General features: G+C 37.6%; 1 protein-coding gene across 1 annotated transcript in view; it reads right to left on the reverse strand.

The window, feature by feature from the left end:
- The window catches only part of LOC134578519 (mucin-5AC-like), a 91864-nt gene that overhangs the window by 37767 nt on the left and 26770 nt on the right, over positions 1 to 27327 (reverse strand). Inside the window, exons 14-30 of the mRNA XM_063437503.1 lie at positions 23207 to 23276; positions 21875 to 22012; positions 21625 to 21789; positions 21087 to 21181; positions 20254 to 20380; positions 19720 to 19975; positions 18748 to 18794; positions 18523 to 18623; positions 16669 to 16820; positions 13489 to 13627; positions 13272 to 13382; positions 10763 to 10942; positions 9105 to 9344; positions 8802 to 8958; positions 6749 to 6877; positions 6429 to 6573; positions 4939 to 4982 (exon numbers count right to left, since the gene is read on the reverse strand). Of these exons, the coding sequence (XP_063293573.1) occupies positions 4939 to 4982; positions 6429 to 6573; positions 6749 to 6877; positions 8802 to 8958; positions 9105 to 9344; positions 10763 to 10942; positions 13272 to 13382; positions 13489 to 13627; positions 16669 to 16820; positions 18523 to 18623; positions 18748 to 18794; positions 19720 to 19975; positions 20254 to 20380; positions 21087 to 21181; positions 21625 to 21789; positions 21875 to 22012; positions 23207 to 23276 (2296 nt within the window). The remainder of the gene's footprint in view (positions 1 to 4938; positions 4983 to 6428; positions 6574 to 6748; positions 6878 to 8801; positions 8959 to 9104; positions 9345 to 10762; positions 10943 to 13271; positions 13383 to 13488; positions 13628 to 16668; positions 16821 to 18522; positions 18624 to 18747; positions 18795 to 19719; positions 19976 to 20253; positions 20381 to 21086; positions 21182 to 21624; positions 21790 to 21874; positions 22013 to 23206; positions 23277 to 27327) is intronic.

Below are 27327 nucleotides of genomic sequence, written 5' to 3' on the forward strand. Positions count from 1 at the left end.
GTTGTAAAGGTAAATGGTGTTGAAGCAGGAGAAGTAGGACAAGCATAGATATCACGGTAAATTGTGCCAATTGTGCGGACTTGGCAACAGACATAGCCTCACTCACGAAACAAATAAACGAGTTACTACTACACGAAACGGCACATATGCTTCAGAATCTGAAAATAAGCACTTACACACAGGGTAACAGAGTGGGTAAGGCTTTGGCATCGCTTCTAAGACAGAAGCAAGCCCAATCGAAAATCCCAAATCTACACAACCGCACAGGAGGAAAAGTGCATGATCCAAGGGAAATTCTTGTAGAAATGGCTAAATTTTATGAAACATTGTATAACATAAGACAGGACCCTAAGACACACCAACCATCCACGCAGGATATCCACAGCTTCTTGTCTAACATTTCCCTGCCTAGACTAACAGAGGAACAAAATAAAAGACTTGGCGCCCTCATTACCTTGCCTGAAATCTTACAGGTAATAAAATCGCTTCCGCCGGGTAAATCACCGGGCCCAGACGGTCTTACCAATTGTTATTATAAAAAGTTTGGCCATGTCATAGGACCACACTTGGTAGATACATTTAACCATATAATATCCACAGGTAGTGATGTACCGAACTGTCCGCCGGCGAACAGTTCCCGGCGAACTTAGCGTGTTCGCGTCCGCCACCGCGGGCGAACACATGCGGTGTTCGGTCCGCCCCCTATTCGTCATCATTGAGTAAACTTTGACCCTGTACCTCACAGTCAGCAGACACATTACAGCTAATCAGCAGCACACCCTCCCTAGCAGACCCTCCCACCTACTGGACAGCATCCATTTTAGATTAATTCGGAAGCTGCAACCATTTTTTATTTTTTTTTCAATTTATTATTTTTTTTTTTAGTGCATATAAATGTTACAAGTAGATACTACCCCCAGACACTTTGTGTTACTGCAGATACTCCCTCCAGACACCCTGTGTTACTGCAGATACTCCCCCCAGACACTCTGTGTTACTGCAGATACTCCCTCCAGACACTGACACAGAGCAGAATAGGGACTGTTCCCCCTACATAGGGTCACTTGGCAGATATGGATTGACACCTATCCTAAGGATCCCTGATAAACACTGACACGGAGCCCTCCATGGGTGAAGATGGATTAATTTTTTTTTGTGCTCGGGTTTTTTATTTTATTTTTAAGTTTGACGGGTATGATGGCTTTTTATTTGGCCTTTTTTGGGGCTAAAAAAATGAAGATTTTAGAAGAAGAAGACGTTGAATAGTAAGTTGAATTTTACTTTACAGGGTAGTAATTTTATTCCCCCTTCACTATTTTTTAGGGTGAGGGGGGTAGGTAGGGGCTTTTTTATTTGGTTGTGTGACTAGGGGCTTGGGGACACACACTGCATACACACTATACACACACTGCATACACACTGCACACACTATACACACACTACACACAATATACACACACTATACACACAATATACACACACACTGTACACACTATACACACACACTGTACACACACTGCATACACACACTACACACACTGCATACACACTGCACACACTATACACACTGCACACACTATACACACACTATACACACACTGCATACACTATACACACTCTACACACACTGCATACACACTGCACACACTGCATACACTATACACACACTGCACTAACTATACACACACTGCACACACTATACACACACTATACACACACTATACACACACTGCACACACTATACACACACTACATACACACTATACACACACTGCATACACACTGCACACACTATACACACTATACACACACTATACACACTATACACACACTACACACACTACACACACACACTGTACACACTATGCACACACTGCATACACTATGCACACACTACATACACACTGCACACACTGCACACATTATACACACACTACACACACTATACACACAATATACACACACACTGTACACACTATGCACACACTGCACACACTGCATACACTATGCACACACTATACACACACACTACACACACTGCATACACACACTATACACACTCTATACACACACTGCACACACTATACACACTAAACACACACACTATACACACTCACTATACACACAATATACACACACTGTACACACTATACACACTCACTATACACACAATATACACACACTTTACACACTATACACACACTGCATAAACATACATTTAAAAAAAAATTGCAGCTGTTTTTTACATTTCAAAGTTGGGGAGGGGGGTGCCAAATAAAGGATCCGCCCCGGGTGCCAAATGCTCCAGGTACGCCCCTGTATAGAGGGGAGCCATGTTACTCTGTATATAGAGAGGAGCCATGTTTACACTGTATATAGAGGGGAGCTATGTTACTCTGTATATAGAGGGGAGCCATGTTACACTATATACAGTGGAAACATGGCTCCCTCTATATACAGAGTAACATGGCTCCCTCTATATACAGAGGGGAGCCATGTTTACACGGTATATAGAGGGAAGCCATGTTATTCTGTATATAGAGGGAGCCATGTTTACACGGTATATAGAGGGAAGCCATGTTACTCTGTATATAGAGAGGAGCCATGTTTACACTGTATATAGAGGGGAGCCATGTTACTCTGTATATAGAGGGGAGCCATGTTACTCTGTATATAGAGAGGAGCCATGTTTACACTGTATATAGAGGGGAGCCATGTTACTCTGTATATAGAGGGGAGCCATGTTACTCTGTATATAGAGAGGAGCCATGTTTACACTGTATATAGAGGGGAGCCATGTTACTCTGTATATAGAGGGGAGCCATGTTACACTGTATATAGAGGGAGCCATGTTACTCTGTATATAGAGGGAGCCATGTTTACACTGTATATAGAGGGGAGCCATGTTTACATAGTATACAGAGGTAGCCATGTTACTCTGTATATAGAGGGAGCCATGTTTACTCTGTATATAGAGGACTGTTTGCGGTGCGTTAAACGGGGAGTTTGGTCTGTCACTGTGAAGCGGGCGTAACCCTTACACTACCTGATCGATACAACATCATACCTGATGTTTTAAAGCACGTTATTCCAAACAATTTAGGAATGTTAGGTGATTTCTGCCCTTTATGGATTAAAAGCAGACTCTGCATCAACTGTGTAATTTTCCATGGGAGTTTTGCCATGGATCCCCCTCCGGCATGCCACAGTCCAGGTGTTAGTCCCCTTGAAACATTTTTTCCATCACTATTGTGGCCAGAAAGAGTCCCTGTGTGTTTTAAAATTCGCCTGTCCATTGAAGTCTATGGCGGTTCGCACGGTTCGCCCGTTCGCGAACATTTGCGGAAGTTCGCGTTCGCCGTTCGCGAACCGAAAATTTCGGGTTCGCGACAACACTATTAAACATTGATTTTCACCATATTAGTACCTCGTTTTCCATATTTATGTATATGTTTAACGTGTACATATGTTTATATATTATCTGTATTAATGCTATTCTATTTTGTTATGTAGCTTAAAATTATGATTAAGATGACGTCATTTTGGCGGGAAATTTAAAATTTCAATACAATTATGGTATCCTATATAAAGCACTGTAAGTCAGGTTTATGTATTTTCATTATACTCTACTTGAAGAAGCCTTTTGTTGGTGAAACACGTTTAGAGTTTGTTTTATACATTTTATTATTGTTATAATAAAGGAATTTTGGCCCTAAATATTTTAGTTGCCATTTTCCTTTTTTAGTTATCTATTTTACCTTAACCTGACTTCTTTGATTTTACCATCTTAAAGACCACGCCAAAAGAATCCTTAGGTGGGGATTATACCACCCAAACGCTATACACCGAGCAGTATAAGCCTGCTCAATATACTGTGAGTACATTTTATACCTTCTTTTAATTTATACTCCAGTTAAGCAGAGAGCACTATATATTTTATCTTTTTATTTCCGGCTGAAACCAACGTTGGACCATTGAATCTCAAGTTGTTACTACATATATCCTTGAGTGGGGATCATTCCACTTCACGCATTTCATACCAGAGCTGGATTTTAGCTCTGGAAATTGTGAGTAATACTTATATACTCTAATACATCTTTTTATATCTACGTACTGTACCATTGGATTTCCTCTCTTTTTGTTCTTCTTTCCATATGGCGCACTGAAAAATACAACCCACATCCGAGACGACACACCGTTATCCTACAGGAACTTCTCTTACTGTGGACTATTATTCTGGACTTTTATTTGTAATTATTTTATGCTTACTATTTATATATATACTTCTGTATTAAAGGTGCACCCTTTCTTTTATTTTTCTTTTATTCTATTTTAACTATTTCTAAGGGTTTGGAGGGTACTCCCTTTTCTATAGGTGTGCTGCCTATTTATATTTTCTATATCCTCATATTTGTGGCACTTCAGCGCTGATCCAACTTCGACTCCATAAGTCTTCAGCAGATCGTAAGGGCCTAGACGGGACATACTTGTGTATAAGGGAGGATAAATAGGTGGGAGCAGCATTATGTAGCGATTTGAAAGCAAGAACAAGAATTTTAAATTGAGCGCTATATTTTATAGGAAGCCAATGTAGGGACTGACAGAAGAGTGAGGCATGGGAGGTGCGGGTGGACAGGAAGATGAGCCTCGCCGCCGCATTCATTATGGACTGTAACGGCGCAAGTTGGGAGCACGTAAGATCACTGAGAAGCAGATTACAGTAGTCAAGGCTAGAAAGGACAGTGGAATGGACCAACACCTTAGTCGCATCTGGCATTAAGTAGGGGCGGATGCGCGCAATGTTTTTGAGATTGAAATGACAGGATTTGGCGATAGATTGAACATGATGCTTGAAGGAGAGGTCAGAGTCAAAGCGAACACCTTTATCTCCACTTATTAACATTAAGAAATATTATCAAAATCTGACTTTAATCTTACCTGTCTCATTATACTTGCAGAGAATACCAGACGTGGTGCATGAACTGTTAAAGAACAAAAAAAAAATTAAATAACTATAAATGCAAATCATTGAATTATAAAATATAGCACAACACACTGCTTTGCCATCACACACTGTTCCATATGCAATATTTGTATTAAATTAATATTCCAGCATTATAAATAATAAAACATATCTTTATTTAAAATGCTAGAGTGTTAAACTGATGGTTTCAATGAGTGGGTCCCCTTCTTCCTTAAAATAGATAGCAAAAATAGAAGTTACATACCTCAGTGGTGTCAAGTCACAACCCCTCTCTATAGGAGATCATCCCTAGATATGAGTCTATGACCTATCCAATTCCAATCAAATGCTTCTCACAGAGAAGAATTGTGAGACAATGTGCATCTGTGACTCATAGAAAGATTATAGCGATACTCATTTAATCAATTGCTCGTTTATGAGAACCCATTCTGCCTTGAGTAAGAATGTAAGGGGAATGAGGAAAAGCAACCTCCCAACTTTTAAATGGAAGGGTGCAACCAAGGGCCCCTGACACAGCTCAAGGTCTGGGCCCCTGGGGCCCACTCCCGAGTCCACGCACAGAGCCCATCCCGAGTTTGCCCACAAAGATGCAGTGTGTGTAGTGGATGCAGTGTGTTTATGTACTGAAAGTGATTTGTGTATAGTGGATGTAGAATGTGTGTAAAGTGGATGCATAGTGCATGTGTAAAGTGGATGCAGACTCTGTGTGTAAAGTGGATACAGTGCATGTGTAATGAACGCAGTGTGTAACGTGGATGCAGAGTGAATGTTTTTGTAATGGATGTAGTGTTTATGTGTATAATATGCAGTGTGTGTAGTGGATGCAGAGTGTGTGTTTGTGTAGTGTGTGTGTGTTTATGTGGTGGATGTAGTGTGTGTATAGTGAATGCAGAGTGTGTGTTTGTGTAGTGGATGTAGTGTTTTAGAAAGCTGGAGAACGGCTTGAGAAATTTAAAGAGACACAGAGAGGAGCTGCTGTAAAGTGAAGATATTTAAGTGTACTGGGCACCTCTCCTACAGATAACCGGGGGCCTGAAGGTGCACATGTATATAGTGACATTCACTGTATTTATGTGCTTATAGGGAATGTGGGGCCTAGGACTCCCAGAGCAGTTTGTGCCCCCCAGGATAGCCGGGCCCATTACAACTGTCATGATTGCCATGCCATGATAGCAGCCTGGGTGCAATCCAGAAACGTAATACAAGTGTCAATTTCTCTTGAAATCAGCACTTTTATGAAGTAAGAAAAAAGGGGGAAATTCTATGAACTCCTTTTTGCGTGAAGTGCAATAGGGGTTTGGAGTGTTCCTTTAAGAACATGGGAAATACTAAATAAATGATAACAAAAAATTACTTTTGATAAACAAAATTTGATTATATCATAACATTTCCAATACAGAAAATATAATTCTATCTTTAATAGAAATGCAGCCATGTGTCTTACCAGGACTGACAGTTGGTCTTGGTGGGTACTGGAGACCCAATTGTGTAGCAATTGCCGTCATCATCACCGCAGCCATGTTGTTCAACACATTTCATTTCATCCTCCTTAAAATATGGTTTACTTTCTGGACAACTGGGATAACAGCCTATTTGGAAAGGTGCATAATTTTAAGTAGTATTACATATGAACAAAATGAAAACTATTCAGTTTTTTATAGTTGACAGTTACAAAAGAGACACAGAAATAAGGAGCATGAGATTTTTAGAGATAGGACATGCCATAACAAACAAGTAGCACATAATATATTTATGATTTGTTACCTTCTAAGCCCAAGAGCTCATGAAGGCATCTCCCACTTGGATTACAGTAGGTCTTTGTGCATGGAGGCCCGCATGGTTTGTAGTGCCAATCACATTCTCCTTCTGGATTATAGTAATCACAAAATACAGCTACAGAAAAAGGTTTACAAAAATATAGTCAAAATTAATCAGTGTGATGGATTTCTATAACTATAAGTTTTCAATAAGATGTTAATATATTAAAGGAAAGAGGTACAGGTACATCTGTGGGATACATAGAATCTAAATGGTATACCCACAGATTACTAGTACATTAGTAGCAATCTATATTAGAATAAAATGTAACTTTTAATTAACAATTTTAAAAACCAAAGTAACACAATCACTATATATCCAAAATTAAGTAGCAAAAGGAGAGAGAGAGTAATAAAGAAATAGGTCAGACGTGCCAGTTATATCAAATAGTGGCGCAGGTGATTAGGGAAAAATGGGTTAGATCATGAATAGAGCCAAATAGCCCAACGTTATCACACCACTCCTATCAACCAGTATCACCATTGACTCAATTCCCCCAACTCCTAACGCTATCTAAATAAAGTCTGACGTTAGATAAGATAAATCTAACTAAGCGTCTAGCATCCAAATTAAAATCTAGTAGAGAGGGTGGCTGTATTGATATAACGGAATCGTTGCTGCAGCATCATCCCTGTCTGCCTCCCACACCCTCCACAACACTAGTCCCGACGCGCGTTTAGTAGGGAACCGGATTAGTATTCAACCGTCATTTAAATAGCCTGCCCTCTCTCCGGATTGGCTGTTGGTCTACCCGGGATGAGAGAGGGGGGGTGGAGCCTATCCTCCCTCACAGTTAACCCTCAGTAGCTCGGTATACTGTGAAGGGGGATAGGTAAAATATACATGCCAATGCAGAGTATAATATAATCAATTCAGATTAAAGTGATAAATATAGCTGAACTTGACAGGCAGTAAATCTTAAGCAGTGCAGTCATTATTATAATCAAAAGGAAAAGGAAAAGAGACACAGGGGGAACAAAAATACTGTTCATATGTAAACCCCTAGTGTTTCAATATCCTATTAAATAGGTAATACTTAATCAGAAAAAATAATAATCAACAAGAAAAAGAAAAAGAAAAAGAAAAGTGGTTCATAATCATTTTGCAACATTATTGTATCCAATATGTTGCTCATTGAAATTGCAAACGTGTTCTCCATCAAACTACATCTATTCTCTCATATTTGCTTTTTTAATAGTTATTTGAGACCTGGTACAGTTTGATAGTAATGATGAAAGGGAGAAATAAAATGAATTATCAATCAGTATATATAAATAGCAGTTATCATGGATCATGATCTCAAAACCCTTTTTCCTTATAGTTGGAATCATAACCTAGAACCTTTGTATCTAAGTTACATTCACATGTTTAAATCTTGTAATACTACAGTTGTTACTAAAAATATATTAAAAAGCTTAGTGGTGTATATCTAGGTTAATAAGAAGGGAAAAGGTCAAATCTTTACCTTTATGCATGAATAAACGGAGTAAAATTAAACTCCTCATTTAGTCCTTTGGGGTATAGTGTTTGAAATGAATAGATCCAACGGGACTCAGCTTTTAATAGGGCGATATTGATATCTCCCTTGCGGTGATTCTGAAATATTTTTTGAATCACCTGAAATTTTAGTACATTGGATTTGGAGGCATGATTTAATCGTGCATGTTTAGCAATGGGTGTATCCATATGTGGATTTGTGATGGAATTAATGTGTTGTAGAATCCGTCAACGTAGTTGTTGGTACGTTTTACCGATGTACTGTAACCCGCATTTACATGTTATAAGGTAAATAACATTAGTAGAACTACAGTTAATAAATGAATTCACCACTATGTCTTTCGATGTTTTTTTATTATTATTCAGTAGGGGTTACCCCCCATTTTCGTTTGAGCAATCTGACACACTCTCTCTATCTGTTTCCTTTCCAAAATCAAAGATGTTAATCTAGGATTATGTAAAATGAAAGACTATATAAAAAAAACTCTTATGAGATACTCACGACAGATATCCGGGGTTCTCCAGGAAATACAGACACCAGATTCTCCACATGCCTTTGCATAAGCAGCAACAGCTGTACAGAAACACTCACAGTCTCCACCAGTGTCACAAGCACATGAGTCAGTAACACAGGCATCATAGTACTTTGATGGGTCAACCTGTCCAAATACAGAGTTGTTATTCCGGAACATATCATCATATATACAAACTATGAAAAAATACTTTTAAAACTGATAAATTCTAAGAACCTTGATTTTGACCAGTTTTAGTTATCTGCAGCATGCCAAAGAATAAAAATACACACCTGAGGGTGGCAGGCAGAAAACGTTAGACTGTTGATGATACTGCACTGTTTCTGAGCCCATGATTTCCTGAAGGGGTTAGCTGAGCATGCATCTATGGGTACTTTGGCATCAGGACATGTTGGGGAGAATTTCCAGCTGTTGCCAAACTCAATTACATCTTCAACGACAGACATACTCCTGGTGGTAAAGTCATTGTTCCCATCTCCATCATAATTACCACAGAGACCACACACAGTCCCCTTAGAATAAAATATACCAAATTAATTAAATCACCCTAATGACACGATATATTAAATTATCTTTAATAGTCATTAACCTCTTGTTTTTGTAATAAATTAGAACTTTAATAGGGGTATGAAGTAAACTTAAATATATACAGATTGCTGTATTTACTAAGCTCTAACTTTTTACCAAAAATAAATGGTCACAGCCTAGCAAACTCGAGTTGAAATGTCTAAACTGGTGAATTAAACTTTAAAAATTTCATGTTAAGACATCAATAGAAACTCATTAGGTGTGAACCTTATGATTTTGTTTCTTTAGCAATCGTTCTATGCAAAATAAAATGTAAACAAAAAATGGAATTTACGCTATATGTCTGTTCAATCGTAATTCACCTCTTTCATATTAAGTGCACTCACACTTATTATATATAATTTTGTTCAGGAGAAACAGGGCTTTTATTTCACATCAACTATTTATACATACATAATAATTTATTATGAATATAATCTAAAAAAGTGTGAGAAATGTTTGCATGGCATTTTAACTGTGAATGTCATAATACTGTTAGCTTATACTGCAATAAAATACACATATTTGTATTAAGCAATGTCTCACAAGTATAACAGTAACCCCATGAACATGTTTCATGGTGCTTTGGAAAGTTACAGAGCCAAATATAGCATGTTTCATTTTTTAGTTTATACACATTGAAATTTGCCAAATTAGTTACGTTGCCTTTGAGACCGTTTAGTTGCCCAGGAATGAGAACTATCCCCATGATGGCATACCATGTGCAAAAGTAGAGAACCCAGGGTATTCCATATGGGGTATGTACAGTCTTTAGTAAAGTTAACGCTAACTCTTTGAGAGCGATTACATGACACCCCAGGGGCCTAATTTGCCATCGGAGGACTACCTGGGCTGTCAGCCAGTCCTCCTGGGAGCGCCGGGAAGTTAGGTATCCCGGCAGCTCTAGGGCTCAAAGGTGTTACGGTGTTCAATGCCGCCACAACGGCTTTAATGTCCATTGAATGCGGGACAGCATATAACTCTGTAATTTATTTAATGTGGATTTAGGTGTTCTTGATGTCCTTAAAAGTTATCTTCTAGCTCAGGATTAAAAATTTCACAAATTTAAGTGTGTCCTGATCTTAATCGTATAAGTCCTGTGTAAATATATACAGATTGCAAAACATGACTTTAATGGAAAAAAGCACTTGACATGTGCCACAAGCAGAATATTCTGAATAATTTGTATATAATGTATTTTTTTTTACACAATATTTAAGTATTTTCAGTATACTAACATATTCAGACATTGCCAGTTTGAAGGATGTATGCTATTTTATGTAATTTTACATAGAAGAAAATCTTTTTGGATTTTCAAACTCCTCATATTTTTGCAGATCAATATGACTCACACTCTGCTTACCACATAATTGCTGCTGAGCTTGATGAAAATGCTTGTCCTTCTATCCCACATTAGGATAAGTCCATTGTCAGCCTCAATGACAAGATAGATACCCATGTGTCTGACTTTGTAAGGAACTTTACCTTCAAAACCTCGTTCAACAACTTCAACTTTCTTATTGGTAAGGGTTATCTCATAACTCTAAATATGAATATAGAATTGTTATCATTACTTATATAGCAACAACATGTTTTCCTGATGTTAGAGCAAAAGTTGAAGAGGGCCCTGCTGAAACAACCTTACAATTTAGATTAGGTGAGGTATAATAACACATAGGGCTACCATCAGAAAATGTGGAGCCTCTTACACAGCTCAAGGCCTAGGCATTGGGGATCCACCCCTGATTCTGCTCACAGGGTCCACCCCTGAGTTCCCCAGAGGGCCCACCCACGTCCACCCACAAGGATGCAGTGTATGTGTGTTCAGTTTATGCACAGTGTGTGTAATGGATGCAGTGTGTAATAGATGCATCTATAACAGATGCAGTGTATGTGTGTATAGTGGATGTAATGTGTGTGCGTATAATGGGTGTCGTGTGTGTCTGGATAATGGATTCAGAGTGTGCATGTTTGTGTATAGTGGATGCAGAGTTTGTGTGCGTTTTTTTTTTTTTTTTTTACAGTGAGCAACCACAGGCTGCTCACTGTTTAATAGACATGCCCCTACTCGCGGTATAGCGAGTAGGGGCATCATTTACTAATACTAAGTAATCTTTACTTAGTATTAGTAAATTTGGCTGACCAATTTAGGTCTTTCAGCCTTTTAGTAGATAGCTCCCTAATACCGTGGGAATTAGGGTGTTATCTACTTATTCATTCCTGTCATTACATTGACTGGCCAAGTAACTTACATTTTATATGAATGTATGTTACTTGATTGTTGTAAGTGTTGCAAATGCTTACAGCTGAATCCTGGCTATGTTTGTATACTTTTTATTTAAAATTGTTTACAATGTAACATTCTTCTTCTTTCACTGGGTAAGTATATTAGTACTTAGGCAATACTGTGCTTCGGCACTTCGACACTTTGACACTTCGGAACTTCGGCAACTTTAGCACTTCAGCACTTCGGCACTTCGGCACTTCGGGACCTCGGCAATTCGGCACTTCGGCAATTCGGACATTCGGAAGTACCCAAATGTCCGAATTGTCCAAAATTTGTCCGAATTCATATTTGGACCGAAACGAATTGCACATGTCTATTATTTTCCCTCTCTGCACCCTACCTGTGGCCAGGGAAGGGGGACATTGCATTTCTTGGTAGTCCAGTGGTGGCTTCTATACTGTAGAGGGGGGCCAATTGACTCCATCTAACACCTCCGACAGGCGGCAGGTCCTCTCTCTCTTGTGAGCCCCAGCATGTGTGCAGCATCAGAGTGTTGCTGTGGTAACACATGGCAATGCTCTGCCATACATGTAAGTTAGAGTCTCCTGGGCCCCCTCAACACTATACATGCTAGCATATTTATATATAGGGATACTTGTCATAAATATGTGCACAGCCAGAGTATGGGGCCCGAGCTGTATCGACTGTAACCCCCTTATGCCGTGATAGCACAATAATAAAAAAAATACTTTTTTTTTTCAAAAGGGGATTAAATTGTTATGTGTAAATCCTTCTAAGTCATAAAAGAAGAAGTGTGGGGGAAAGTTATAGAGTGAAAGGGACTTAGGCCACAATTTAATAAGCATTCCAAATTATTCAATATTTTTACAAAAAACATTTCCAAATGATTTATTTCAGAAGTCTCTCTTAAAGTTTATGGGAGTTTTTGTAGATAAATCATTTAGAGCTTTTTATAAGTTGCTAAGAGAAATAGAAAGCTTTACTACAATGTTAAGCCTTGAAACGTTTCTTAAAGGACTGAAGTGTAATTGAACTAGGTAGGCTGCTTCATAAAGATGGTGTGCTTTTGAAAAGTTCTTGAGAATGAGAATTAGCCATGCTGAGTGACTAAAAGGGGTGAATCTATGATTTAGCCATTATATTTAACAAGGGAGTAGAGTTCTTAAGAAATTTCCAGGATTTGGCTAGTATTTAATGTTTTGAATATAGATTATGGCGATAAGGAGGACACTTTTAGAACACAAATGAACAACCTTTTGATTCTTTGAGATTAGAAAAGAATGTTACCCCAATTTAATGCAATAAAATATATTTGTTTAATCGGAGATCAAAAAATTTATTATATTCAAATTGTTTTTACAAGACCATCTGGGCAATTAAATATTCAAATAACAACTATATACCATGTTTAATATTTTTGGAAAAGCTTTTCAAATATTTTTTAAGTTTGTATAAACTTTTAAAATATATTTTTTTAAATATTAAAATATATAAAAAATATATAGAAAAATATATTGACATATAACATACAATAGTAAAATAGTTCCAAAATATTAAGTCAGTTTAAAAATGTTTACAAAATATTAAATCATGAGCATATTGTTAAGTAATTAGTTTTGCTTACACGGAGGAAGACCTTGATTGCTTTAGAGCAAGTTGTACCAGTGGTTCCACATGGAATGTTTTCAGTGATAACTCGGAAAGTGCTACTGTTCCCACCTTTACCACAGTGATCCTGAAAAAATATAGGAGTTCAGAAAAAAAGTTTTAAAGTCTGCATTAAGCTATTTACATCTATGAATCGACACACTCCCTAAAATATGATTTTTTTTATGCTGTACCTCAGCAAGTGTATATTCACAATCTCCATTAAAACTGTAGCGTTTTCCATCAAAAGTGATATAGTGGCCATCACCATAAACAGTGCAAGTTCCAAGGCATGGTTCATTGGTACATTCCCACATCCTGCCTTTGCAAGTACTTTGGAGGAAACATAGAATTAGACATATTATTTTGAAACTATTTTGCACAGTTTTTTCCAAAAGATATTACAGATATGACTTTTGAGCAAAGAAGAATTTTTTTTAACCCCTTAAGGACTGGACTGTTTTTGCGATGTACATTTGCGACCAGGCATCTTTTTACACTTTCGTGGTGTTTGTGTTTAGCTGTAATTTTCCGCTCTCTCATTTACTGTTCCCATACAAATTATATATTGTTTTCAGGACAAAGGGGGCTTTCTTTACATACCATTATTTATATAATCTCATGTAATTTAATTTAAAAAAAAATGAAAAAAATATGATGAAAAATTGAAAAAAATACATGTTTTTTGACTTTTATGTGAAAAATCTTTTACTCATCTACAAAAGCGAATGAAAAAACTGCTAAATAGATTCAAATTTTTTTCCTGAGTTTAAAAATACCCAGTGTTTACATGCTTTTTGCTACTTTTTTGCATGTTATAGGCCTATAAGTACAAGTAGGATATTGCGGTTTCAAAACATACATTTTTAAAATTTATCAATAGTGACATTGTAACACTATTATCTGTCATAAATCTCTGAATAACACCCCACATGTACATATTTTTTTTAAAGTAGACAACCCAGGGTATTCAATATGGGGTATGTCCAGACTTTTTTAGTAGCCACTTAGTCGCAAACACTAGCCAAATTTAGCGTTCATATTTGTTTGTGTGTGAAAAAAGTAAAAAACTAAATTGAATGCTAATTTTGGCCAGTGTTTGTGACTAAGTGGTTGCTAAAAAAGACTGGACATAACCCATTTGCAATACCTTGGGTTGTCTTCTTTTGAAAATGGTATGCCATCATGGGGGTAATTCTCATTCCTGGGCTACCATACGCTCTCAAAGGCAACATAACCAACCTGGCCATTTTCAATGTAAAAATATTTGACCCATATATTTGACCCTGAAACTTTCAAAAATGCTATAAAACCTGTACATGGGGGGTACTGTTATACTCAGGAGACGTTGCTGAACACAAATATTAGTGTTTCACAACTGGAAAATGTATCACAACAATTATATCATCAGTAAAAGTGCTGTTTGTCTGTGAAAAATGCAAAAAAGGTCACTTTCACTGACATTATCATCGCTGTGATATGTTTTACTGTTTTGAATAACTAATATTTGTGTTCAGCGAAGTCTCCCAAGTAAAACAGCACCCCCCATGTACAGGTTTTAGGGTTCGTAGAACGTTACAGGGTAAAATACAGTGCAAGCAAATTAAATTCTCTTGACTTTCGACCTCAAATTGCAATCAATAAAATTACTTAATTATGTAAAAATATTACATAAATACGCACATAGAATTTAAATATATATGCATATTTATATATTTGAAGTCTACGTGTATATTTATATAATTATTTATGTAATTTTGTATATGGACATATGTATAGTTCGTATTCTTTTTATTTATTTATATTTACATAGATATATATACAATTTCATTCTAAGTGTATTTTGATATAAATATATATATAAATATCAAAATATTATTTTTAAATTTTTTAATTTAATTTAAATTACTTATTATTTGTATTTTATAATATATATATATATATATATATATATATATATATACAGTATATATAGTTATTTATTATATATATACACACGTGTGTAATTTAATTATAAGTGTATTTTTATATTAATATATGTACATATTAATATAAAATACACTTAGTATGACATTATATATATGATATATAGACATATATTATATAGATATAATATATGTCTATATATCATATATATATATACACACATATATAATTTATTTATTTTTTTATTAATTTTAACTTTCATTTTTTTTTTATGATTTTACACTAGCAGGGAGACTGCCTGTCAGCACAGACAGTCCCCCTGCAGGCAGACACATGGACACCTATTGTGACCATGTGATCGCTCTGTTGAGCGATCACATGGCCCCAGGGGTCCTAATCTGCCATGGGGAGACTGTCTGGGCTGCAGGCAGTCTCCTCACACCGGGAGCACCGCCGATCGCCGCTGGGGGAACGACGGTGATCGGGTAAGTACATTGCACCGTTAGGACGGTTCAGGACCGTCACCGGTCGGCAATGCAAAAATGCCGATGACGGTCCTGAACCTTCCTCGGTCCTTAAGGGGTTAAATTACATATTTTGTTTGTATAAATTTATCCATATTTTAATATTTTTAATTGTATACATTTTCACCTATTCCTCAGGAAAATAAGGTAACTTATGGAAATGATCACACATTGGCACTATAAAATAGCACTGGTTTGCATGGTTTGCTTAACTAGGCCTTGGTTTAATATTTTTCAATAAGCTTTTCAAATTATTTAATAATTTTGAAAAGTGTTTTAATATTTTACTATATTTTTATGTATGGTATATTTTTAAAATTTAATATTGTGAAAAAAATATATATATTAAAATGTTATCTGAAAACATTAAATCATTTGAAAAGCTTGAATTGAGGAAATAGTATGCCAAAACAGAGACCCCCTATTTTAAGGGATGAAATTCACAAGATAAGTCCATATCAAATTACAAGGGCAAATAATGCTGACTAGCTGATGAAAAAGAACAAAGCATACTCATTGTTCAATTATGTCAGAGACGCATGGGAAAAATAAATTCAGATGCATTAAATGTACTCTCTATACCTTTACAAAAAGCAGTTGTTACATTATTATTATTATTATTTTATTATTTATATAGCGCCATCAGATTCCGTAGCGCTGTACAATGGGTGGACAAACAGACATGTAATTGTAACCAGACAACTGGACGTACAGGAACAGAGAGGTGGAGGGCTCTGCTCAATGAGCTTACATTCTTACATTCTAGTACACCCAACCGCGTTGTTGTAGTGATCCAATTACAGCCATTTACAAAACAACAGAAGCAACAGGTGACAGCTACATTGCAGGGTAAATACATACATATTATGTACAATATATAATATTACTTTATTAATTCAGATTATTTAGCATAATAAAACATACCAGTTGTTGCATTTTATTTTGATTGTATCCCCTGGTGGATATGTGCCATCATTGTGAATGCAAGGGCAATTCTCTTCTGCAATGCAATATCCGTTTCTATCTAACACCAACCCTTCAGGACACACACAGCCAGAGACACATGTGGTACTGTACTATAGAAAACAACATTTGAAAAGACATATCAGACACTCAGAATGAAATTTGAATATTACTCTAGTAAGACAAAAATATCCCATATATATACACATGATAGAAAGAACGTTGTCCTTTTTTCCCTCCTCAATATCTTGTTTTTATTGAGATTATCATAGATTACATGAACATCAAAAGGGGGTACAGAAAGGAAAAAAGGTGGGGGGGGGGACATTGTATCACCAATGAACATTTAGGTGAAAGTAAATCGCCATGTCCAGAGCCGTCACATAGGGCAAACAAGGATAAATCACAGTTAGCATAAATCACAGTTAGTATGCAGCCTGTATAAAGATCGTACATTACACATTGTCTCATCAGCATGGCATAACCTGTGTGTGTGAACGGTTCTGGGGGTGTGGTTGAAGTTGGGTTAACCATTTTGCCTTACAAAGGTCCAGTCTATACAGATATTGTGCTCCAGTAGCATATCTGATAACCCCCCTCTGAGTATTGTGTTCTCGCGCAATCTCGCGCCTCCCTCTTGTAGAGGTATGCAGCGATCCGTCATTAAGGAAATGTGTCATGTGTTCTATAGTGTCTTGCACCTGTCCTTGTGTCTGTGTCTCAAGGGGAAGACAAGTTTGCCCAGCATCCCCACATTTTGGTGTGTTTGTGTTCCTGCCCTTTCAGCCTGTACGCCCCAGCTCTACCTGTGTCCCATTAGTCCCCCCCCCAGCTCTCCCTGTGTCCTATTAGTTTCCTCCCTCCCCAGCTCCCCCTGTACCTTGCTGTACCTTGACTGAGCAGGCAGACCGTGGTGGAGGAGCTCCTGCTCACTGTACCCGGTCTGACAGGAAGCATTTCTGTGCTCTCTGTGAGCACTTCCTGTCAGACCGGATAGGGGAACAGAAGCTCCTCTACCCCAGTCTGCCTGCTTGACCATGCTACAGTCTGTGACCAGCAGGAGGGGAGCGCATCCCCTCCTGCCGGTCACCTTGTAATTGTGTGCCTGGCCCTGCCGCTGGGATATGATGTCACGTATCTCAGCGGCCTTTAGCTCATGAAGAGATTGGCTGCGGTCGATTTTTGCTGCTCCACCCATCTCCCTCAGTGGCTGCACCGCCAACACACAGCCAGCTGAGTACATTTTTGCAGACCGGCGAGAGCGGAGTTCTGCGTGCTCCCACCAGTCTCTCGGGTTGGTGCGTCCTAAGGCGGCCGCTTGTGCTGCCTTATGGTAGCGCCGGCCCTGCATGGGGGTTTATCATAATAATTAGGACCCAAGGTGCAATCTGTGCAAATAGTTCTCAAAGACAATCCAGCACATATAGCCATGTGTAATGTGCTAGAAGGGACAGATGTACTGTGAAGCACAACCACTTTGCCAACATTTTGTATAGAAACATCTTCACTGAATATGGTCTGGACGTAGGTCTAGATGAAATGTGTCACAAATGGTAGTTGTGAAGGACAGGGCTAAGATCTTGTGGGTATCCCAAATCCAAATGGACAAACAAGTACTGGACAAGCAGCCAGAGATCATAGTAGTGAACATCAATGGGATACTGCAGTGGTTGTGGATGATGCAATATCCAGTGACCATGCAATTAAGAATAGAGAACAAAGGAAGGTGAAAAAATACTAAAATGAGGAACTAGAAATTAAGTGAAAAGTGCTCATGAGAAGCCTAGTCTCCTAGTCTAGAAGTAAAATGCTTACACATTCCATATCCAGTGTTTGGCAACTCTTCTGACATTCAGCTCCTCTTGTGCCAAAGGATTCAGTTTTGCAGTCAAAATAAATCATTTGATCTGGGCATTCTAGGAAGGAGACACAAAAGGGTGATTGGATTTATTATTATAAATATAAAAAAAAATGCTATGCAGGTAACATTATAACAGAAATTAAATTCTTGTTAAAAAAAGGACATTTTAAAATGGTTACCTTTCCCTGGAGCTCCAATACAGCTCAACGCCCCCTGGGTACATGTGCTGTGAAAAAAAGAACAATAAAAAATTATAAAACATATGCATGCTTCATTTGCTTCCTGGGATTTTACACATTTAAAAAACGGAGCATGTTTGCAAAATGAAACATTTAGAGCTAAATAATTTGATACTATTCAGGATGTTTAATATTTTAAGCACTTAGCTCTGCAAGGAAACCGTATTACGCCTTATTGGACAGAGATGAAACAGATGTTATTTTTTCTTCAGTGGAATACATCATCTAATACCTTTTTAGCTAACAATGGCTTCAATTTAATATTTTTGCTAAAGCTTTCATAATCATTTTAGATTTTTAGATACACTTTTAAAGTTGTCTTTTTTTCAAAATATAAAAATATCAAAAATATAATATATATGGGCAAGAGGATAACAACACTAGAAATGTACAGAAGGACAATCACTCAAGCACACGTGAAATTTGGCATATACCAAGGCGATGCTGTTCTGTACAGGCCTCAACCACCTAAGTCAGATCATCAAGAATGGACATGGATACAGGTTCAAGAGTGGAGCTACAATCATCCACATGGATGGCATCACGCTGTATGCCAGTAATGTTCCAACTAACTAAGTTATACAGAAGAGGCATTGTATTGCTGTTTGGACTAGATATGCTGATGTGACTGATAATCAACAATGGGTAATGATCAGGGCTGCAGGGAATGAAATACCAGAGGGCCAAATAGAAGACATGGGATATGTGCAGATACCATAACCACAGGGGAACCTGGTATATATAAAAAAATCAATATACCAAAAATATCCAAATAAAGCAAAAATGTATATTATGTATACTATTAAATAATTTTAAAAGCCAATGTCTGGGGTTTATTAGCAGCACTTATTTTTTCTTTATATCAGCCAGTTAAGCACATAGTTTAACATTGTAATTTTCATATCAACTCACCACTGAATTCCATTGTCATGCACAACTTCTCCCGAAGGTACAACAGAGCCCCGGTAGTAACACGGGCAAGCAGCAGCCGATATGCATTTACCATTGTCATCCATGTAGTAGCCCTCAGTGCAGGTACAACCATCCACAGGAACAAATTGTATATTGCAGGTAACATCAGGTTCACTGAGTGAGCGACATGTGGGTTGGCAGGTTGTAACAGAGTAGGTGTAGTTTAAGGTTTTTGGGCAGGTGTTCATGTATTGAGCTAGGAAAAGAAAGTTTAAAGTTATGTATCAAACTTTTCTTTTTCTGTATTGATGCATGTGCAATATACTTCAGTATTGACTATAATTCAAAATTTTTTCTGTGTTAAGACAAACATATATCAAATGATATGACATAAAATTAAGGAAATTACATTAGTTATCTCTATTGTTCTTTCAGAATATAAATCTACAGTTAAATCTTCTGAATGGATTTCCACATTAAATATAGTACAAAGTAACACGTAAAATTATAAACTTTATAATTCCCTTTACTTACAACAGACATTGGATCTCCAACCGGTAAGTATGATTCCTTTGGCAGCGCATGCATGGACATAGGAGGAGAGGGAAGCACACATACAGTCTTCACTTTTCTTACAATTGCAGGTATCAAACACACAGTTCTAAGAAAGAGAAAATAACTTTTACTTCCTTCAAACTTTAATGGATATTCACTCAATTGTTTTGCTTGTATCTGTATGCATTTTTTTTTTCTTTTCTTTTTTTTTATTTAAAAATAAAGATTATAGTTATCTAACTTTTTTTCAACATTTGAGAGCAAATCCTAAATGTCAGGTTTCATGATATTAAAATAGCTCTGTCATTTTTTTCTTTTGGTTTTCCTTTCATTATGCCTTTTGTTTATTATTGATTAAACTCCCAAATTACCATTAGTCTTATTTTTTTATATTTATTATATCTTCACTCTTATGCTGGTTCTTATAATCTGGCCCGACCATTTTGTTCTTCTCTGCCCATCATGTCTTCTCTGCCCATGTCCTCTTGCTTGACCTTCTGTAAGACTGATATTGCAGATGGGATGTGGGTAAATTTGATTGGCAACTGTACAGAACCTTGCTTAAGCTCTGCCCATTGTCAAGTTTTGGCAATTTGACTTTTAAATATCTTATACTCAGAAAAAAAAAAAATTCAGACACAGTGAGCTATGTAGGAGCAGATTAGATGGAGTACATATTTGGTGAAATAAATTCAGATTGGAAGCCATCATCTGATTTCCCATTATTGATTAAATATTTTTTTTTTTCAAATCTGACAAATACAATTATATTCAGGGCATTCCTAATGTTATCAAAAATGTATTTTACTTACATGAATGTAAACATCGGGATTCACATGGAAGTGGCAATCAGCAAACGGACCTGCAGGATCATCAAGAAGAGCACACCAGTGCTGGGCATAGATCTCTGTTAAAAAGGATATACCATAAATAAATAGATCTATTTGTCAGACATACAAAATGTTGGAGAATGTTTTATTCAATATGTATAAAGTAGATCCAAAATGTAGGCCTTGATTTAAAGTAGATCCGAAACCTAGACATTGATTTAATATTTTTAGATAAGCTTATCAAGTTATTACAGTTATCACAATGATCACACTTGGATTATCTAAAAAAAATCCCAATAGACTTCTCTAGATAAATCATTTGAAACTTTTTTTTTTTTTTACAGTATAACAAAAATGAACTGAGGCCTTACTTGGATGCTACATTTTACACTACTTACCAATATTTCTGAATGAGGACATTCATTTCATAATTGCAGGTGAATATGTGCAAGCATTGTGAAAAGATTAAAAAAACACATTAATTAATAACAAAGTAATTCATCTTCAGTTTGTAAATTACCATTTTCTACACTGAGAGAACATGGATCTTCATAAATATTCTTGATGTTTAGACAGGATGCTTGGGTCTTCCATGTATTTGCAAAGGATGCTGCAGTTCCCTCTATTACACCATTAATGGTCTGAAAATCGTCAGTCTGCTTGTCATTGAAGTTTCCACAGAGACCTAAAATAATACAATGTGGTTTTAAATGACCTACAACAAGGACTTTATATGTAAAAAAGGATGGACACAAATAAATTATTCTTACCGCATGTTTTAGTCTTTAAAGAATATTCTAGGGTCACATAGACCTGCATTAAAGGAATAAGTTGAACCATTATCTGCATTTCCAAAGTAGTCTCAAGGACAATGTAGAATGAGGTTGGTCTGAAGATGGTGATGTTGGCTGAAATTTAAGGTAGAATAATTAGGCTAAATGAAATATAAAACTAATTTGCAAACAACCATTTAGATACAGCTCTGTTTGTCTCGCTACTGCCTTTTGCGTCAAAGATTCTTGAAAGACTTGTGTATGTGAGATTGACAGACTTCCTCGAGTCCAACTCTCTGCTCGACCCACTTCAATCTGGTTTCTTGCGCTCAGCACTCTGTGGAAACGGCTCTGGCAAAGTGTAAAACGATCTACTCCCTGCAAAATCTCATGGTCACTATTCTATCCTAATTCTCCTTGACCTTTCCACTGCTTTTGATACTGTTGATCATCAACAGCTTCTTCTCATCCTCCGTAATCTCGGTCTACGAGATATTACTCTCTCCTGGTGCTCCTTTGTCTTCAATATCACTTCTATGCCGATGACACGCAAATCTTTATGTTCTCCCCTGATCTACCCCGCCCCTCTTGACTAGCATCTCTGATTGCCTCTCTGCTATTTCTAACTGGATGGCTGCCCACTTCCTTAAGCTCAACTTGTCCAAAACTTCTGGTCTTTCCTCGATCAATTGTTGCTACTCCCATTTCTGTCTCCTTCCACGTTAATGGTGCTACCAACAGCTCCACCATGCAGGCTTGCTGCCTAGGAGTTCTCTTTGACTCTGATTTCCCCTTCACCCTTAATGTCCAGTCGATCATCAAATCCTGCCGCTTCCATATCAAAAACATTGTGCGCAGCGAGCAAACATTATACCAACTTTGGAGTTAATTCATTCGAAAACATTTAAACTGCTGAAGGTAAGATGAACGCTAGGTAAAACTGCATTGGCATGATGGCTTTACGGAGTGTGATTGTTTCTTTAAATGGAACATGCACTTTACTAATAGAAAGAATAATTTGATATTTACATTATGTGTCTGACCTCAATTATATTATTGCTTTTTTATATTGTCTTATAAACACTGATATGTGATTTAGGCTATCCAAGTAATAGCATATAGCAAACATGTATTTTACCTATATAACGTATGGGATTTAGATGTTCTACACTTTTGTGTAGGCCAAAGCCTGGTGATAAGGTTTTTGGGTTGGGTAGGAATAGAGATGGGCAAAATACCCTAACATTTGATGGAAATTGTATTTGCTGCATCAATCACTTAAAGTTGAATACTCTAAGACTAGTTTACAAATTATGAAAAGATGAATACCTGCAGAAAAAGGCAGTTGTGTGTAGATATTGTTCACATACACACTTCCACATGGTTTGATTACAACAATCTGATGGAGAAATGAGATATGGCATGAGATACGGCATGACAATAAAAAAATCACTCTATGAATTTACCGTTGATGTTTATAACCATTTATATAAAAAAGATTTACATATATTTTAAGACAAACCAAAAGAAGAACATTTAGATAAAAACCAAAACTGTTTTATTATTTGAAGACAGACTTGATTAAATATATTTTGGCTAAGTTAAAACACAAAACAAAACAAAAAACATTTTAAAATAAACTAAATGAGAAAATGTAGCAACACACAAACATAATATCAATAGTTACTGAAAGTACTAAGGTAGGTTTTCTATATCTAGTGATATTAATAAAAACTGAGTTAAATTTTTTTCTTAACACAGCTTTTAAATATTCTACAAAATTGTAGATTATGCTAGCTTTAGTGTACCTATAATCTTAATTGTATTAATGACAGGAGGCGAGTATTTGCTTAAGTCTCTCTTTACTAGAACTCCACAGCAGCACAGAAAACAACCAATCAGAAAAAAGTTAGGTACTATAAAACTCCCCTCCCCATGCATCATTTCCTCTTTCAAGCTGCGACAAAACAGAATAAAAGGCAGAGAACATCATGGGGAAGAAACGAAGTCCTAGATACGATGAATATAATGATGTCCACCATCCGAGTGTAACCGTCAAACTAGATAGTGTAGATGGACTGTAAACTAAAACGAGAGAAAAACAGAATCGAACAGGTTGATTATCCAATGAAATGTACTCTGAATAAACATGTAGGTACCCAATGTAGCAACCAAATTAACCTAATATGTAAATATCCCAACCCTACTTGGGCACACCAAGCACCTCCATAAAGTCTCGTAGCTCTCCTCGACGGTAGTTGAAAAATAGGTTAGCGCGAATCCAACAAAACGGCTCCCGTGAGGAATAAGTACAGCATAAACGGAGGGTCCTCTATCTCCGAACCATGTTCACCAGGCACGCGCTCCGAGGAGATGGGCAGTCTGCCCTCTATCCCAAGGTCATAATGATCGGGGAAGTCAAGGCAACCGGGGTTTCTGGTCTTACCATGTGATCCATACGTATGGTTTTACCTTCAGACCGGGTAATAGGCCTTCCATAATCTAGTTACCCGAGCAAGGCAGTGCTCGTTTTCTCCATGAAGGTCACCGTAACTCCTGACATCTTGACATGGGAGAAACTGTCTGCGCAGTTTGTTTGTAATGGTCTGGATATCCAAAAACAGAAAGCAATCTCTGTATTAAATGGTGCCCAATATGCCAAAACCTGCACTCTCAGAATACCGGAGAGCCATCCGTTAGCCGCACCCTATCCAGGAGTGCGTGTAAATAAGTGGGAGACTCCCCCCGTTATACCTCTGAGTATTTCTTGCGTGTTACAGCGGTCCGGATCCAGTAGATCCATTACAGGAGATAGAATAGAGGTATCTAGTCTAAACATGCAATTCTTGCATGACCAGGCAGTCCTCTAGGACGAAGTCAGTAGCGTGGATGTCAGCTCCAATTGAACGCAGGAGGGACGCCCCTCTATGTAGTCATTAATGTCTTGCACAGGTACAAGCCTGTGCGATGAACAGATGGCCGGTACTGTAGAGCGGCGAGTGTATGAGAGAGCCGCGCTCTCTACTACTGTGATCGCATACCGTGAGAGCGTCCGGCTGCTAGCCTGAGCGGGCCGAGCCCGTTAGTAACCAACAGCAGAGTCTACATCCGAGACCGGTTCCCTCTATGAGAATGGGTCCTCCTGTCACGTCTAAACATTTGTTATGAAGGAACACAACTGCAGATTTCGTATAGTTTGAATATTTATTAAAGAAAGTAAAAGGTAAAGACTTTAATTCCAATTTACAGGTACTGTAGCTTTAAGTAGTAAACGATAACTGAAGTCCACAATTACAGGCACTGTAGCTTTAAGTAGTAAATGATAACTGAAGTCCACAGTTACAGGCACTGTAGCTTTAAGTAGTAAACGATAACTGAAGTCCACAATTACAGGCACTGTAGCTTTAAGGAGTAAACGATAGTAAATTGCAGACACTGAATCAATAAGGAGTCTCTTAGTAGAGTTAACGGTTTAGGTGATAAGTAATTACAATAGCTGTTCCATACTTTAACTGAAGCAAGACAGATGCAGATAACTGATATGAAGTATGAGTTGAAGTTAGCTGTAACAGGATTGTTTTTACCGAAGGACTTTTGGAGACAGGTAATAACAGCTTTTAGATGCAACTCTTATCACATTGGTTTTACTTAGCTTCCGGCATATAGAACACTGGTTCCCGAGATCTCCTCAGAGGCGTATGAAGAGTGTTTAATCTTTAGTCGTGGATGAGGAGAGGTGAAGGGAACTTTGCAGAGTCTTTCAGTCCGGTCTGGTAGCAGAGGCTTTCACAACGAAGTTGTAGCCGGGTTGTGAGTAAGGAACGTAGTTCAATAATCCAGCCTAGATCAGCTGGTGCAGTCAGATTAAATAGGCAGACCGTGTCATAAAGGGGTGTGGCTAGGCTCCGTGGAACCAGGAAGTAAGTGGATACCATAGTTAAGGCATGACAGTACCCCCTCTTTAATGAGCAACCTCTGGGTGCTATTGACTTGGTTTAGAAGGGTAACGCTTGTGAAATTTGGAAATCAATTTGTCAGCATGAACGACAGAGGAGTTTTCCCATGTATCTTCATCAATTCCATATCCTTTCCATCTGATGAGGTATTGTAAGGAGCCACGATGGATCCTTGAATCCAGTATACTTTGAATTACGTATTCTTCTTCACCCTGGACCAATATGGGATCAGGAGAAGTAGTGACATTTCTTTGGAAAGGGTCAGGATGATGAGGCTTCAACAAGGACAATTGATTGGATCTTTGGCATACAGAACAAGATTTGACATAAGATTCGATAGTTTGGTCTTGACGAGGCCACCAACAGTATCTTTTAGACAATTCAAGGGTCCTTTTCATACCTGGATGACCTGCCAGAGGAGAATCATGAAGTATTGGTCCCGATGAGATGAGGGACCCGTCAATCACTTTAACAGGTACAGAAGTTCTTTTACGAACACAAGGAATTTTATTCTTTGTTACAAAGGCTGAGTCGATGAATACTCCATTTGCACCGGAATCGATAACAGCCTTGGTTATGATTCTTTTATTGTCCCACTGTAATACAAGAACGATAGGGGACATTTGAGTATTTGCTGTAGAGGGAAGTACGCTTAGGATGGAAGAGGCATGAGACTGCCTTCTGCCTTTTATCCGTTTTAATGAAGGACAATCAGAGACTAAATGAACTTGAGAGGCACAATACATGCAGAGGTTTAACATACGTCTTCGATTTTTCTCTTCAGGAGTGAGGGGACTTCTTATTATCCCTATTTCCATAGGTTCGCTTGGTATGGAATTCTTATCTGGAGCTTTTGAGGGAGTGAAAGGTTTGCGGTCTTTTGAATGTGAAAGGGCTTTTTCGGCCTTTCTTTCTCTTAATCTTCTGTCAATGCTGATTGATAGGCGAATTAGAGCGTTCAAATTAGTAGGGAGTTCTGTTCTAGATAATTCATCTTTTACAGCTTCCGATAAACCAATTCGAAACTGGTTGCGCAATGTGATGTCATTCCATTGCGTTTCTATAGCCCATCTTTTGAATTCAGCAATGTAATCTTCAACGGGTCTATTTCTTTGCTGTAGTGTTCTGATTGTTAAATCAGCTGTAGCTTGTTTGTTAGGATCTTCATAGAGAAGTGACATGGCTTCAAAAAATTCATCTAGTGAATCTAAAATGGGGTCATCGTTTTCCAGAAAGGAATGAGCCCATGACATAGGTTCACCTCTTAGAAAGGAAATAACCGAACAAACTTTAGTTCTTTCTGTAGGATAGGATCTAGGTTTCAAAGCAATTAAAAGTTTGCAAGAGTTGAGGAACTCCCTGTATCTGGAACGATCTCCATAGAACTTTTCAGGGTTACACACAGCAGGATCACTAGCCGAGTGCAGAGTAGTATGAGGAGTATGAGTTTGTAAATCTCTGATATAAGTGAGAAGTCTTTCATTAGTAACTTGC

The sequence above is a fragment of the Pelobates fuscus genome, chromosome 12 (assembly GCF_036172605.1).
Source record: "Pelobates fuscus isolate aPelFus1 chromosome 12, aPelFus1.pri, whole genome shotgun sequence".
NCBI lineage: Eukaryota > Metazoa > Chordata > Amphibia > Anura > Pelobatidae > Pelobates > Pelobates fuscus.